This window comes from Ursus arctos, unplaced genomic scaffold, assembly GCF_023065955.2.
Source record: "Ursus arctos isolate Adak ecotype North America unplaced genomic scaffold, UrsArc2.0 scaffold_22, whole genome shotgun sequence".
NCBI lineage: Eukaryota > Metazoa > Chordata > Mammalia > Carnivora > Ursidae > Ursus > Ursus arctos.
In genome coordinates this window covers 17,801,839-17,816,558 of record NW_026622897.1, presented here as the reverse complement: position 1 = coordinate 17,816,558, position 14,720 = coordinate 17,801,839, and the positions used below count along the sequence as shown (strand labels likewise).

General features: G+C 42.8%; 1 protein-coding gene across 3 annotated transcripts in view; it reads right to left on the bottom strand.

The window, feature by feature from the left end:
- JHY (junctional cadherin complex regulator) overlaps window positions 1-14,720 on the bottom strand; it is a 57,998-nt gene that overhangs the window by 14,589 nt on the left and 28,689 nt on the right. For all 3 annotated transcript variants that reach the window (XM_044386489.3, XM_026505537.4, XM_057316725.1), the window contains exons 4-5: window positions 9,940-10,053; window positions 849-1,507 (exon numbers count right to left, since the gene is read on the bottom strand). In XM_044386489.3, the coding sequence (XP_044242424.3) occupies window positions 849-1,507; window positions 9,940-10,053 (773 nt within the window). The remainder of the gene's footprint in view (window positions 1-848; window positions 1,508-9,939; window positions 10,054-14,720) is intronic.

Genomic DNA, 14,720 nt, shown 5'->3' with positions numbered 1-14,720 from the left:
AACCTCTCTTGCCAGAAATAACCGCTATTGACATTTTGGTGCATTTTTCTTTCTTTGTGCATAGCTTTACGTAATAGAGCTTCTACTCCTTAGATATGAATTTGTACCTTACTATTTTCTTTTTTATAGAAGTGTTTCCTTATAACCATAACTTTTAAGGATTACATGATATTAAATACCATAATTTACCTAAACCTTTCCTTATTGTTGGATTATTGTTGTCATTTTGGTAAATGATGGTACTTTTGTGCGTACATATTTTTCTGTATTTTTGATGATTTCCTTAGGATAGGTCAATACAATGTCAGAGATAGTTTCTTCCAAACATTACTTGTAACCCTCAAAATATACTGATCTTTTTTTAATGACTGGTCCCTCTGTCCTCCTCCCCACCCTCCAACCTCTGGCTTAACTACAGTGGAAAAACTAGAGGAGACAGGGAAGAAGAAAAATACATTGAAAGTGGACCGTTTGAGGCAGAAATCAGAGCCACCTGGGACGCTTGGGTGGCTCAGCCTGTTAAGCGTCCAACTCTTGGTGTTGGCTCAGGTCATGATCCCAGGGTCGTGAGAACAAGCCCAGTGTTGGGGGGGGGTCTGCACTCAGCAGGGAGTCTGCTTGAGATTCTCTCTCTCCCTGTCCTTGTACCCTCCCACCTCCCATACTTGCCGTGCTCTCTTAGATAAACAAATCATTAAAAAAAAAAAAAAATCAGAGCCAAGGACCTTGTTAGGTGATGTTTTCCTCTCCCCTGACCACCCCCATGACCTGCCCATCCCCCATTCTCCTGTCTTCAATGGTCTCTCACTTCTCCTCCAGAAAAACGCTTGAGAAAAGGGAATTCTTACCATAATATTTCTAAGTTCTTATATTTTGTCTCTGTGTAAGTCTGCTTGGGTTGCTTCTTATTTTCCCTCGATCCATTAACATTTTTGTTACGAATGGACCGGGAGCCTTTCTGGCTCAGGGGTACTTGTCTCTTAGCAAGCTCATTATGGTAGTTCAAGTCCATATTGGAAAGGGTGTTGATGTGTAGCTGCTGATGTGACGGTCTTTTCTCTTCCTGGCCTTTGTGTCCTCTTTCTTTCTTAACATCCACCGAGGGGTATCCAGTCGAGTTTTTGTACAATACCTTGTCAAAAGCCTGCTGGGGTGGAGCAAATTTATTGGAGGTTACTTTGGGCTCCTGGCTCCTAAGTGCACTTGAGTGTTGTAAATCATTGTCAGGCACGTTCATAATTCTGATTGTTTCGTGCTTCAGAGAAGTATCCGTAGGCTTATTTTGGTGTTGTTGCTGTCTGGGAGTGTTGTTCTGCTCTCTGTGACTGGCAGCCATCTCTTCTGTCACCAAGGACTTCAGGCCATGCTGACATTTAGGCTGGTTTCGAATCTTGTGCTTGGCTGGTTTTCTGGAAGGTTGCTGGCCATTGGTTGTTTCAGAAGATGGACCTCTCAGTACGCTGTTTGACTTTGCACTTTCATATTGAGACAAGTGTTCCTGATAATTCTAAAAAGATATCTTTGGTTAATGTAAAGTCAGACGCTTCCCATTTTACTTTAGTATTTTTCAAACTAGGAGTTGAGGCTTCTGGGAAGTTGACCACAGAATTGAAAGGATATAAAGAGTACAGCAGGTCCTTTCCTAATTTCAGGATATGCGAGTGATTAGCTGAGTAATTCCTCCTGGCAACTTCAGATTACGAATTTTCTAGAAGTAGGGAGCTTAGAATGGGCTTTATATTAAGGACAAGTCTTTGATTTCAAATGTAAAATGAAGTGTTACCAAATGGGGGGGGGGGGAGGTAGGGGAAGGAGTTTTACCTCCACAGGGCTACAGGCAAAAAAAGTACAAATCTACATCAAAATATGCAAGTTTATTTTAACTAAGGTGAATATTTTTAAAAATGTCAACCAGAGAGGACCTCAATGATCCATTTTACCAACAAAGTACAAGTCAAATATGAGCTACAATTTAGATGATCAGATCTTCTTACTCATATAGGTCAGAAGCTAGAAATGACCTCTTCACCAGATGAAACAAATTAGTTTTTATTCAGAGGATTATAAAAGAGTCTGCACTGTGATAGGACATCTGTGAAACCACAAGGGTTGTTTTGCTTCAGTTCCTTAATATAGCCTGTACTTAGGCAATCAAACATCTGGGGGAAATATTTCAATTTCAGAACGGTCTTTATGCTTTTCAAAGTCTTGTAACAACAAGATGTACTCCTGGTATAATAGATACACTATGTAACTATATTGTGCTAAGCCATTTAGAAATATTTTCCAAGGAATAAAGCACTCATTATTTTGTGAAAAACTACCAGAGTTAAGTGGCCTTTGGAAAGAATGATTAAATGCTTAGTAAAAACAGTGATATGACCATATGCATCAGTGTGGTATAAAAATGCAACATATTTTTTTCTTTCTGAACACACATATAAAAAAATCTCTACCTGGGCAACGTTAATTGAAAAATGCCAGTTACCTGGGTCATTCGGGGGGGGGGGGGGGGAGGGAACCTTAAAGTGAATTAATCATATTTGTGCTCAGATTGTTTTAGCTTGTCATGAAGAATGATCAAATTACTGGAATGAGTTCAACTTTTATTTCACTTTTCTGACATAATGACTAAGACCATCCTTCTCCTGTATAATATTAAATAGTATTCTATTTCTAATGAAATCTCCCTATAATGGTGAGGTTGAGATTGTTAAATTTAAAGCAGTCTTCTACAATAATATTACTTCGCATATCGGACTGTTAAGTATAAATGGCTTATCTGAAATTCAGAGCATGTTTTCCCTGCTTTCTGGAGGACTGGCCAGGTTCTGATGAGTTTGTCTACACTTAGAATTTTTACCTGTGGTACTCCAAAAAAGAAAAACTTCCTTTACTATATTTCAATTAAGAAAGGTCTTTCTTCCATGCAGTATATGGAACTGCATGGGGAAAATGCGGGCAAGAAGGCTCTGCAAATAGATAGCCCAGGAGCATCTTTCCTTATAGTGGACCCAGAAGAAAACTGCTACTTTACAATCTTATCAGTTGTGTTAATGAAACACAATGGCTCTTTTCATGGCCATCACTACTGTTCATGAAGGTAAAAAACCAAAAGAAAAAAAAGCCCACCTGTGCTACAATCTATAAATATTTATTGAAGCTGATGATATCATTTTTATTTTTATTTTTTTTTAAAGATTTTATTTATTTATTTGACAGAGAGACAGCCAGCGAGAGAGGGAACACAAGCAGGGGGAGTGGGAGAGGAAGAAGCAGGCTCCCAGCGGAGGAGCCCGATGCGGGGCTCGATCCCGGAACGCCGGGATCACGCCCTGAGCCAAAGGCAGACGCCTAACGACTGAGCCACCCAGGCGCCCCTGATATCATTTTTGTTTTTTTAAAAAGATTTTATTTACTTATTTGAGAGAGACAGAGTGCACAAGCAGGGGGAGGAGCAGAGAGAGGGAGAAGCCTACTCTCCACTGAGCAGGGATCCTGATGTAGGACTCAATCCCAGTACCCTGGGATCATGACCTGAGCCGAAGGCAGATGCTTAACCAACTGAGTCACCAAGGCGCCCCTGGTAATTTCATTAAAAAAATTTGTCAGGGGCGCCTGGGTGGCTTAATCAGTTGAGCATCTGACTCTTGGTTTCAGCTCAGGTCATGATCTCAGGGTCCTGGGATCGAGCTGCACGTCAGGCTCTACACTCAGCACAGAGTCTGCTTGACATTCTCTCTCTTCCTCTCCTCCTGCCCCTCCCACCACTCATGCTTGCTCTCTCTCTAACTAAATAAAATCTTTTTTTAAAAGATTTTATTTATTTATTGGAGAGACGGAGCGAGGAGAGAGAGCGCGCGCACTAGAGAGCACAAGTGGAGGAGAAGCAGACTCCCCGCAGAGCAGGGAGCCCCATACAGGGCTTGATCCCAGGACCCTGGGATCACGACCTGAGCCGAAGGCAGACCCTTAACCAACTAAGCCACCCAGGTGCCCCTAAATAAAGTCTTAAAAAATAAAAATAAATATTTGTCAACCTTTTAATTGCTAGAAAAATAAGTGAACAGGAGCTTTTTCTGCTGCTATCCAACCGTACATGTCCCAGTTCTCTGTCCTCATTCCCACCAACAAAGACAAACAAAAGCATCAGGAATTTTTTCCTTAGGGTACCGGACCTGAAATCTTGGGTTACCACTTGGTTTTAATCACGTTCTACCTTTGCGGCTGACAATTCAGATTACAATAGTACTCTTCACAGGGTGCTCTGTCAACAAGGCCAAGGACTTATCATTTTATGAAACTTCAATTGTCTCAAGTGTTAAATCCTCTATTCACATAAGTGTAAGTGCCCAGAGATGGCATTTCAGTCCCCAGAAAGGAAGACATTTACGGGCTCGATGTGATTTCTCTCACCTTCTGAGCAGACTACTTGAGATCTGTGGTTTACTGAAGATTTATTACCCGACAATTGAGACATCAGGTGTCACTTTTTAGGTCGCAAGACCTGAGTTCCCTCAAGTTAACATACAAAGCCGTTCTCAGGCTACTTAATCTCCACCAGCACTGAAATCCTCTATACCGTCCTGCTCTCAATGGGGTTCTTTTGTTAGCGATACTCACAATCAGTCCTACTCCATGCACTCAGGGTAACTGCTTAATGGCACTAGGTTTTCCCAGCACACACACAACAGTGGCCACTGGTACAGCGTTCGCACTGGGGAATCCTGATGCCTAATACGGGGATGATAATTTCTTAGATCCACACTTAGTTATTCATGTTCGTTCATACTGTGCCATCCAAGGGTGGTTTGCCCCCAACCCTATGAAAGGCAGTGTCTAGCTGCTTCTCTTTTATGGCTTTCCTGTTTACAAGCCCTAAGCAGAGGGGAAGGATGCATGTTCTGTCTCAGCCAAAGGTGCATCTGCTTTAAAACAAAAGCCATTCTTGCTCTTCGTTGCCCTGATCAACCTTGAGGGTTGTGCCTGGGCTCCGAGATCAGCTCTGACGTAAAGACGTGTCTGGTGTGTTTATTAATAATAAAACACAAATACTTTGAGCAGGGGTTATCAATTCCATCTGATACTATTAAGAACATTTAGAGCACATGTATTGACTGGCTCTCACATTCAGCATTAGTAAGGGAGGGCTCTATGTTCAGATGAATAAAAGAAGCATAGCTCTCTTGATGATATTGGAGGCAAAACTAAAATAATAGCTCTTCTATTCTTATAATAATAGGAGAGGTAGGAAGATTACTTAGGAAGTGGTTACAAGGACTTTGATATCAATTAGTCAACAATCCTACCTACTTTTCACACTGTCATTCCTTTGCCTGGCCTACAAAGTCAAGAGTTAATTTAGGGTGGCAAGAAAGGAAACCTCCTATTTCATTTTGCCAAAGCTTCACTTAATTGGAAAACTTTCTGTTTTTTTTTTTTTGTATTGACCGCATGCTCCGTGCCTGGGAAGGATCTTCTGCTATTGGGAATGTGCTCCCTCACACGAGCTGGCAAGGGTCAGACCCTCAGCTAAGTAGTACTGGGTCCAGTTCTGGATACAAAATGGAACTGAAATTTGGGAAAAGCTGTGAAGGTTCACAGGGGAGCACAGAAGGATCCAGGACAAGACCTATGTGGAAAGGTAAAGTGAAGACGGATGACTGAGGCATGAGTAGGACGCTTACACAGAAAGGGATGCTGATGACCATCAATTGTCAGTATTTTGAAAGCGAAGATGCATAGGCTTAAATGGCCTCAGGGGCTTTGTTTCTGGCATATCTTGTTTCCTTGCCCTATCTCTGGTTTCTCCACCTTGCAGCTTGTGAATGTATTTCCATCTCTTCTATGAAAAAAAAATGCAAGAATCCCTCACTTGACCTCAGTCTCCAGTTGAACCTCATCTCTTGTTCCGGTGAAGCATCTTGCAGGTGTAGGCTGCACTGGCCATCCTTTTCCCTCTCCGGTTGTGCCCTCTACAGCTTGTAAGAGAGCACGGATTCCCACCACCCTGCCCATGCTGCTCTGCTCGGGCCACCGGTAACCTCTTCCTAGTGAAATCCTCTGGGCACCGTTTTCTTTAACTTTTCACTTTTTCAAACTTACAAAATTAAGTCAAACTTACAGGAAAATTGCAAGAATAGTATGGAGAACTCCCAAATAGTCTTACTGAGGTTCATTAACGTTGTGCCAACTTCATCTTTCTCTGTGTCTCTCCACATATAGATAGATGGACACTCAAATGTACATATATGTCATTTCTGTGACTACTGTGTGCATTGTTGCTACTTGGTTTTTTCCTGAATCCTTTGAAACTGGCATGTATGAGTTGCATGTATCATCATTCCCTTTTGATGGCAACTTTTTAAGTAAAAAGTAAATAACTCTTCCCTGCAGAGTTTGACCCTGTCCACTGATGTCTCTCTCTTGATTTTCAGGTCTCGGGTTCCATGACACTATTTTACCTTGGGTGGCCCTCCACCTCTCTGGCAAGCCCTTCACAGTCTCTCACCTTCTGCTCTCTTCCTCTGCTTATCCTTAAAATTAACCATACTGTACCAGGCCCTGTTCTTGACCCTCCTCTCTTCTCCCACTACCTACAATTCCTGGGGCATCTCAGTAATTTCTGCAGCTTCAGTCCACCAGGGAGTGGATTCTTACGATCGAATGTACATTGCTAACTCGGATGTCTCTCCTGAGTTCTATGCTAGGGCTACTTTTCTCCTCCAAACTCGACATCAGGCTCACCACCCCTGCTCTCATGCCCTTCCCCCATTCCACCCCAGCATGAAAGCCCTCCTTTTCTTCCTCAGTGGTATTAGTACTACTCATCAGACCCTTGGAAACTAGTCTCTTTCTCTCTCCCCCATTTACCTTGTATTCAAGCAATTGCTGAATTTGTTAATCTCACTCCTTGACCTCCTCTAGGTAGGCGCTGAGAGGGCATCAGGTGCTGCCCTGACCCGTAGGAAGTTTCATCCAGTTGGATTTAGATCTGTCCACTGTACTGAAAAGCGAGCTAATGGCGTGCGGAGTGTGAGACAGACCCAAAGCAGGTGCTGCTGCCCTGAGTTCTCGCGTGATCTCTTGCAGGAGCCACAGCAAACGTCCCCTAACTGGTTTTGCTGTCTCCGCAATCTTTTTTCCTTCCAGTCTATTCTCTAGACCCTGGCTAGAATGAATTTTCTACCGTGTTAAGCCTGATCATGTCACGAGCCTGCTTAAAATTTGCCAGTGGCTTCCTGCCATCTGCAGGATAAAATCTAAAATCTTTTGGCCGACATGAAAGCCTTCCAGGTCCCCTACCTCTAGTTACCTGTCCAGCTCGTGTCACACCGCTCCCCTCCCTCACTCGTGCTCCTCCAGTTCCTGAGCTATAAGTGGGGCTGAGGACACACCACGTCTCTCAATCTCTCAGACCTCTGCTCCCATTTGTCTGTTTGCCATGTTTTGTTCCATCCTTCTAGGGTTAGTTCAAACACTGTCTCTTTTCAGGAGACTTTTCTTGTCTTTTTAAGGCAGAATTAGGTGCTTCTTTAGTTCCTACTGCATATTGAACCTACGTTCCTATGATTGCATTATAATGATTGTGTAACTGTCTTCCGGCTAAAGTTTTGAGCTCCTTGAGGGTAGGGACCATTTTTTAAAAAAAGATCTTTTACTACTTTATTTTTTTTAAAGTTCTTTTTTTTTCCTTTTTTTGGAACCATGTTTATTGGGGCCAGACCCCTGACCCCAAGTGCCTGGAATATAGTAGATACTCAATAAAAATTTTTTGGTGGGAAGTATTTTGATTTCACGTAAACACATTTCTTATTAGTGGGAACTATTCATTGTTAGAGTAGGTCTACTGAGGAATGTGTAGAGTCTTCTAAGTTATCTTTCAAGAAAAGAAACCTTTCAGAGAGGCCCATTTTCACGAAATGATTTTTAAATGTTTCTGTAACCAGCCAGTAAGTATTTACTGAGTGTTCGCTTTGGGCAAAGCACTGTGCTAACAGATGTAGAGAAACGTACAATCTTAACGTTCAGGCAGCTTCTAGTATAGTTGGTACAAAAGGAATGCAGGTAGCAGTTAATGAGATGGGGCCAAATATGATAAACACTAAGGGAGGGGTCCAGACCATGGCACGGTGGTCTCCGAGAGAGGGGGCAGAGGATGGAGTGGGAGAGGCTGGGAAATTCTCATGGAGGTTGGGGGATCAGAAAGAAGGCCCTGGATTTGGGTAGTTGAATAGGAGAAAGAAAGGCAGCCTGGAGCTGAGTGCCTGCCTAGCTGGCTAGGATGCTGCGGGGAGTTAACAAATCCTTTCTAAATAAAGGGAAGCGTCCCGTGGACCACTCTGTGATGATCATTTTAGGTCAAATGATCTTTAGATGTTTGGCTCCTCTTTGTCCTCATTCAGGAGTGGGTTATGAACAAATGAGTTCTAGTACACAGGGAATACACAGCATTCTTTTGGCTTTCTTCTGATTTTCTTCCATACAAAATTTTTGACTGCCTTTCTCAAAGGCCATGCCACGAATCAAGCCCTGTGATTATTTTATCGTTGGCTGAGATCCTATGATTTTCTGTAGTGATGATTACGGAAGCTCTAGGTTGCAAGAACCTTACACGCTTCCAATAGGTTTATGATGATTTCAGTAACTAGAGAAAAATATCCTAGCATAATAGCTGCTGGGATGCATCTAATAGTTCATTTTGGGCAACTCTTCATCTAATAAGGAAGAAACTTAAGGCTTGGGGGGAGTTGAGATTTGCCCAAAGTTCTGCAGCAACTAAATGACAGGCAAAAGTCCAGAAATCCATGTCTTCGGACCCAGTGCATTATCTGTAACCCACGACAAAACCTTAAAGTGTTTCTCTTGTCCTCTCCATCCTGTTGGCCAAGCTCCCTGGGCTCTCTCTGAGGTCTGGTGTAGACCCTGTCCTCTACATCCCACTGCCATGGACATTTCAGTACCTCTCAACCTCTGGGTGAGGTCCCCCCTGGCATTAGCTTTCAGGAAACTCTGGGTGAATGACTGTATGTATGTATGTATTTATGCATGCGTGCGTGCATGCTTGCAACTCTGAGAGTGACCTGGAAGCCACCATGAAGGAAAGAAGATGATTTAGGTGGTCCCTCTTTTCTAAATTCTCTGAAACTGGAATGAACTTTATTTTTATTATTATACCTTCAGCACTGTACATAGTTTGAACTGATGGTGTCAGTAGGCTGTCTAGGCTGGGTGACTTCATAGGGCTCACCCCTCCTTCAGCGGGGATAAAATCTGGTGTAAGAGTGACTGCTCCACAGAACTCCACACACTGGTCCCAGAAGAAATCATCTGCTAGTGCTTTTCCTCTTCTAGAGAAATGGTCAGTGGAGATGATTTCGTAAAAATCTTCCTCCAAATCACATTATGATGTTAGAGTAGTAAACCCAGGGCCAGGAAAGGATATTTTCGTGCTAAATTATCAGTTAGTAGGCTTTCCCATCCTGCAAATGAAGATTCAGGGAGGCTCTGGGGATTCCCGTCCATTTTTAGGGATCGTGTTCCCCATCAGCTAGGGATGCTGTGACTACTGGCTCCATAAGGAAACAGACTTGGGAGCAGTGCAGATCTGGACAATCTTTTGCAACTGTGATTTCCCCCCCTCCGCCCATGCATTTTCTCCATTCCTTTCTTCTGTTTGGGGTTTTAACTCTGAGTGTTTAAAGAGTATGTGATGATTTTTCTTCCAGGAAATTGAGAACTTTTGGGAAAATGGGTAGAATTTGCTGACTGAGCAAGCAATGGCCCATGTGGGCAGAAACCAGTCTTACCCTTAGAAGGGTGGGTCACTACCCTCAGGCATAAGAATAAACCTGTAAGTGATAAGAAGTGAGTCATGAACATTACTTATATTAAGCCGTAACCCTTGCAACCCATTTAAAGTTCAATCTAGCAAGTTACCTTGAGCTGTTGGGCTCTTTGATGCCATTTGTCTTCAGGATTGACGGCAGCATTTTCAATCTCTTTGGCGTTCTGAACAGACGTCTTGTCAGTTACACTGATGGGGTAGGAGATCTAAGAGGGTAAAACATAAAGCGTGTTAATGGGATTCATTTTAAGTCTTACAGCCACGAGGCTCGTCTGTGTACTCTAGAAAGAGGTCCCGCAGGGCTACGTTTTATTTGTAGTTCAAGGATATATCTTAGTCCTCAGGGACCTGAATTGTTCCCAAGGAAAACGGGAATAAATAATGTTTTCTCTTATAAGCATGATGTGAGAATTGGTGCTTTGAGGTCAAACTACTATTTACTTTAAATGTTCAATACACACTCAAGGGACCCAATTTTAAAACAGTCATCTGAACCGGATGGAGCAACTAATGTTGAGTATATTAAATGGAATAATGAATAGTGAAATAACACTATGCTTCAAGATAATGATAACAATAGAAATAACAATATTTAATATACATTGAATGTTCATGGTGTGCTAGTAGGTTGTCCTAAGCACTCAGCATATATTCTATCAGTTATACTCTATTAAACCTTATCACGTATGTACTATTATTACCCCCTCTTTTCGCAGATGAGAAACTGAGGGACAGAGACTTTAAATCACTTGCCCAGAATCAACAGCTAGTAAGTGGAGGAGTCGGGCAGTCTAACTCCAGAGTCTCATATTTAGCAATTTTGAAATATCATCTTTGGCTTGCAGAACTTGTAATGTTGGCACTCCATGAATTTGAATGATGTAGCTCAGAGGTTCTCAACTTTAGTCAGATGTTGGAATGACAAAATATCAGTGCCCTGGTCCCATCCCAGACCAATTAAATCAGAAGCTCTGGGGGTGGGCAGGGTGTAGGGTGGCTCAGTGGGTTAAGCGTCTGCCTTCAGCTCAGGTTATGATCTCAGGATCCTGGGATCGAGCCCCCCACTGGGCTCCCTGCTCAGTGCGGGGTATGCTTCTCCCTCTCCTCTTCCCCCTGCTCATGTTTCTCTCTCAAATAAATAAAATCTTAAAAAAAAAATCAGAAGCTCTGGGGTGGTCCCAGATAGCATTATACTTTAAAAGTTCCCCAAGTGGGTCTACTCTTCAGCCAAGTTTGGGAGCCACTGATGAAGGCAGCTACATGGGACTTAGGTCCCCAAATTAGGGAGGCCCTTCATTGCCTCCATTAGCTACCTATTTTATTTTTAAAGCTTATTTTTAAAAAATAATCTCTACACCCATTCTGGGACTGCAAACTCACAATCCCGAGATCAAGAGTCATATGCTCTCTCTCCTGGGCCAGCCAGGTACCCTGCTATCTATTTTAAATCTAGAATTCTAGCCACCAGGAAGCATTTCAGAAAGCAAACTTAGTTATACAGTCTTACTGCTGGTGAAAGAATCTGGAGGTAATCCGGTATAACCGCTTAGTACTTCTGTACCGTTCCTGGTAGGTACTCATCCGCTTGCTGCCTAAACACACATGCCTTTCTCCTAGCAGGAGTCACCTGTGTATGTTACTACAGGCTTAAGGATCCTCTGTAGGGACGCCTGGGTGGCTCAGTCGTTAAGCGTCTGCCTTCGGCTCAGGGTGTGATCCTGGGGTCCTGGGATCGAACCTCACATCAGGGTCCTCTGCTGGGAGTCTGCTTCTTCCTCTCCCACTCCCCCTGCTTGTGTTCCCTCTCTCGCTGGCTGTCTCTATCTCTGTCAAATAAATAAATAAAATCTTAAAAAAAAAAAAAAAGGATCTTCTGTGGACTGAGGACGGAGCATAAGGTGGCTTCTGAACATTCCCTTTCTGTGGGACATCTGGTCCTTTCCACCATCCCGTGGAGTAAGATGTTAGCTCTCTTCGTCTCTGTTTCACGGATGGTAAACATACTGTAGTATCACTGAAACATCTAAATGTTACAAAGTTCTTCACTTCTTCCTATGAGAGCAGAAATATATCTTCCTGTAATTTCTAGCCCTCTGCCCCCTGAAAGAATGGATTAGGTCAATCTCTCTCTCAGACAGTAGCCCCAAATGTTAGCGGCTGACTGTGATGCCTTTGCCAAGTCTCCTCTTATTTACAGGACCTGTGGCAAGATTACCCAGGCTGGGCTCCTTTGGTCACTGTGCTTTATGGCTTGTAAAGGTTGACGTTCCCGTTTCTAAACTCCTATAACTCATTTTTAGATTTAGATTCTGGATTTTACACTTGTTTTATTAAATTGTCCCTTGTGGACTGTGTGGTGTGAGAAGCAGCAAGCCGTGTAATGCTGGGAAAAGCATGGGATTTAGAATCTGTCATATTTTTGTAAATAAGATTTTATTTATTTATTATTTGAGAGCGTGCGAGAGTGAAAGAGCACAAGCAGGGCAGAGGCAGAGGGAGAAGCAGGCTCCTCACTGAGCAGGGAGCCCGATGCGGGACTCAATCCCAGGACCCTGGCATCATGACCTGAGCCAAAGGCAGATGCTTAAGCGACTGAGCCACCCAGGTGCCCCCAGAATCTGTCATGTTTGTGTTCAGTTTCTCTTGCTGCTCCTTACTTTTACTTTACATTTATGCAGGCTTTCCCATTATTCAAATGGGAAAGAGGGGGAAATATTTGTTTAAATATTAATAAGTCAGCATCTGACAATAAAGATAACCTCATTCCTCACCGCTCAATGTGGCTTCTGTGGCCACAAGCGAGACGACGTTTATTTTGGGTGAACTCTTCTCTCTACCTGTCTGCATACCTGCCACCGTTACTCACATACATAGATATGGCAAACAGATGGTATGGAAGATTAGATACCTAGAGGTTGATCTGAAAATGAGAAAAAAAGGAAAAGACTTCTTCATCCTTGAATTATCATGGCAAATACAGGAGCAAAATGTGCTATTGGATCATGGGATTTTCCAGATTACAAATAGGAGTATTCAACAGATTTTGAAAGATTACCTACTCTGCAAAAGGAAAACTTCCCAATACCACGAAATAGCGTAACTTGCTCTGAAATAGAAAGTTTAGAAATATAAATGCTGCCATTGAAGGTTAGGAACTGTGTGTCATGATGCCATCTCTCGGTCCCTCTCCTGGCAAAACATGAGAGGAGAGCGCCTGGGTGGCTCAGTGGGTTAAGCATCTGTCTTCGGCTCAGGTCATGATCCCGGGGCCCTAGGATCGAGCCCCTCATCCGGCTCCCTGCTCAGCGGGGAGTCTGCTTCTCCCTCTCCCTTTGCCACTCCCCCTGCTTGTGCTCTCTCCCTCTTTCTGTTGAATAAAATCTCAAAAAAAAAAAAAAAAAAAAGAAAGAAAGAAAGAAAAGAAACACGAAGAGACTATAAAAGTATTAGGTTTCAAAGCTTTGGCCCCTGTGATTGCAAAGGTTTCTATCCCTTATTGCCATATTGTTAAAGGGAAACACCACCATTTAGAAGTCAAATCATCTCTTTCCTGGGCAAGAAATGAAGGCAGAGTTGGAAAAAAAAAAATCTAAATAGTCTGCCTAAGCAGGTGAGGAAATAATCCTTTTTCAAACCTCAAACAGGTGATGTCTTGTACAAAAATGTTATCTGGGGCTTGGGAGAAAAAAATTGGGTTGATTCCTAGATCTGCCACTGGGAGGTTTGATTTTCTGGCTTTTGTAAAGGGGACTTGGTTTAGTTAATTCAGTCTGTCACTGGCGATACTGATTGACTGCCCAGGATGGGATCCCTTACACACAGCCTTGGTAAAAAGCTTCCGAATTCCAAATACACTGTCCTACGTTTCCTTCCCCAGACAGTGTAGGATGTGCGATATTTCCATCCGCAGGCTGTTTTGGTGGAACTCGCCGTCTGAATCACCCCAGTGAGAGTCTCAGGGCAAGTAAAGCATACTTCTACATTATCTCTTTGAAAGTGGAATGGGACACAACCTCTGCCAGCTATTTTTTTTTTTTTTGTGAACCATTCTATTAATACCAATCAAATCGAGAAAATGATCAAATGAAATTGCATTTTGAGCATCATAAGCTGTGTAATGTCTATTCTGTTAAATTGGGGCCTATAATTGCTTCTCTACTGAAAAGATACAACAAAGACAGCAATCATGGCATGTCATTATCCCAGACTAGAAAACCGGCCTTTGCTGGGAGGACTTCAAAGGCTTGTGGTTCTCGAATTGCATTTGGCTGCTATTGATGAAACGCGGGCAATCCTGATCAGGTGTTTACACTGAGGTAAGGCGCAGAGCAGAGAGCCTGAGTGCCTGGGTCTAGAGCCATTAAAAAATTGTACATTATGTTCCTCGCTTTGAAGTGAGGGTTTGTAGGAAGGAAAGGAACTCAGATTGAGTACAGCTGAGCTAGATTGGGCTGCTACTTCTCTCAAAGAAACTCATCAGGTTCTTAGAGAATCGGCACCCCACAAAAAAGTTGAGGCTTTACACCAAGTTAGTGTCTCTGCACAGACACACACTGAGACGTGTTTAGGAAGCATATGATCCTTAAGTTCCACAATCACTGCAAGTTTTGCTCCTTTATTCCTTGATATTGTGGGTTTTTTTTAAATCACGTTATGTGGAGCCCCACAATTAACGTATCCGTTTGCTTGTTATTTCCTGATGGGATTAACAACTAGCACAGAGCCAAGTGAAAATAGGCCAAAGAGTCTGATTTTTTTTTTAATGTAATATTTGCTTACTGTCACTCCAACACATCTGTTACTTAATCCCTCTCTTCGGGACCTAATCACTGGATCCAGCAAGCATTGGTTAACTTGGCTAATGAGCGATCGG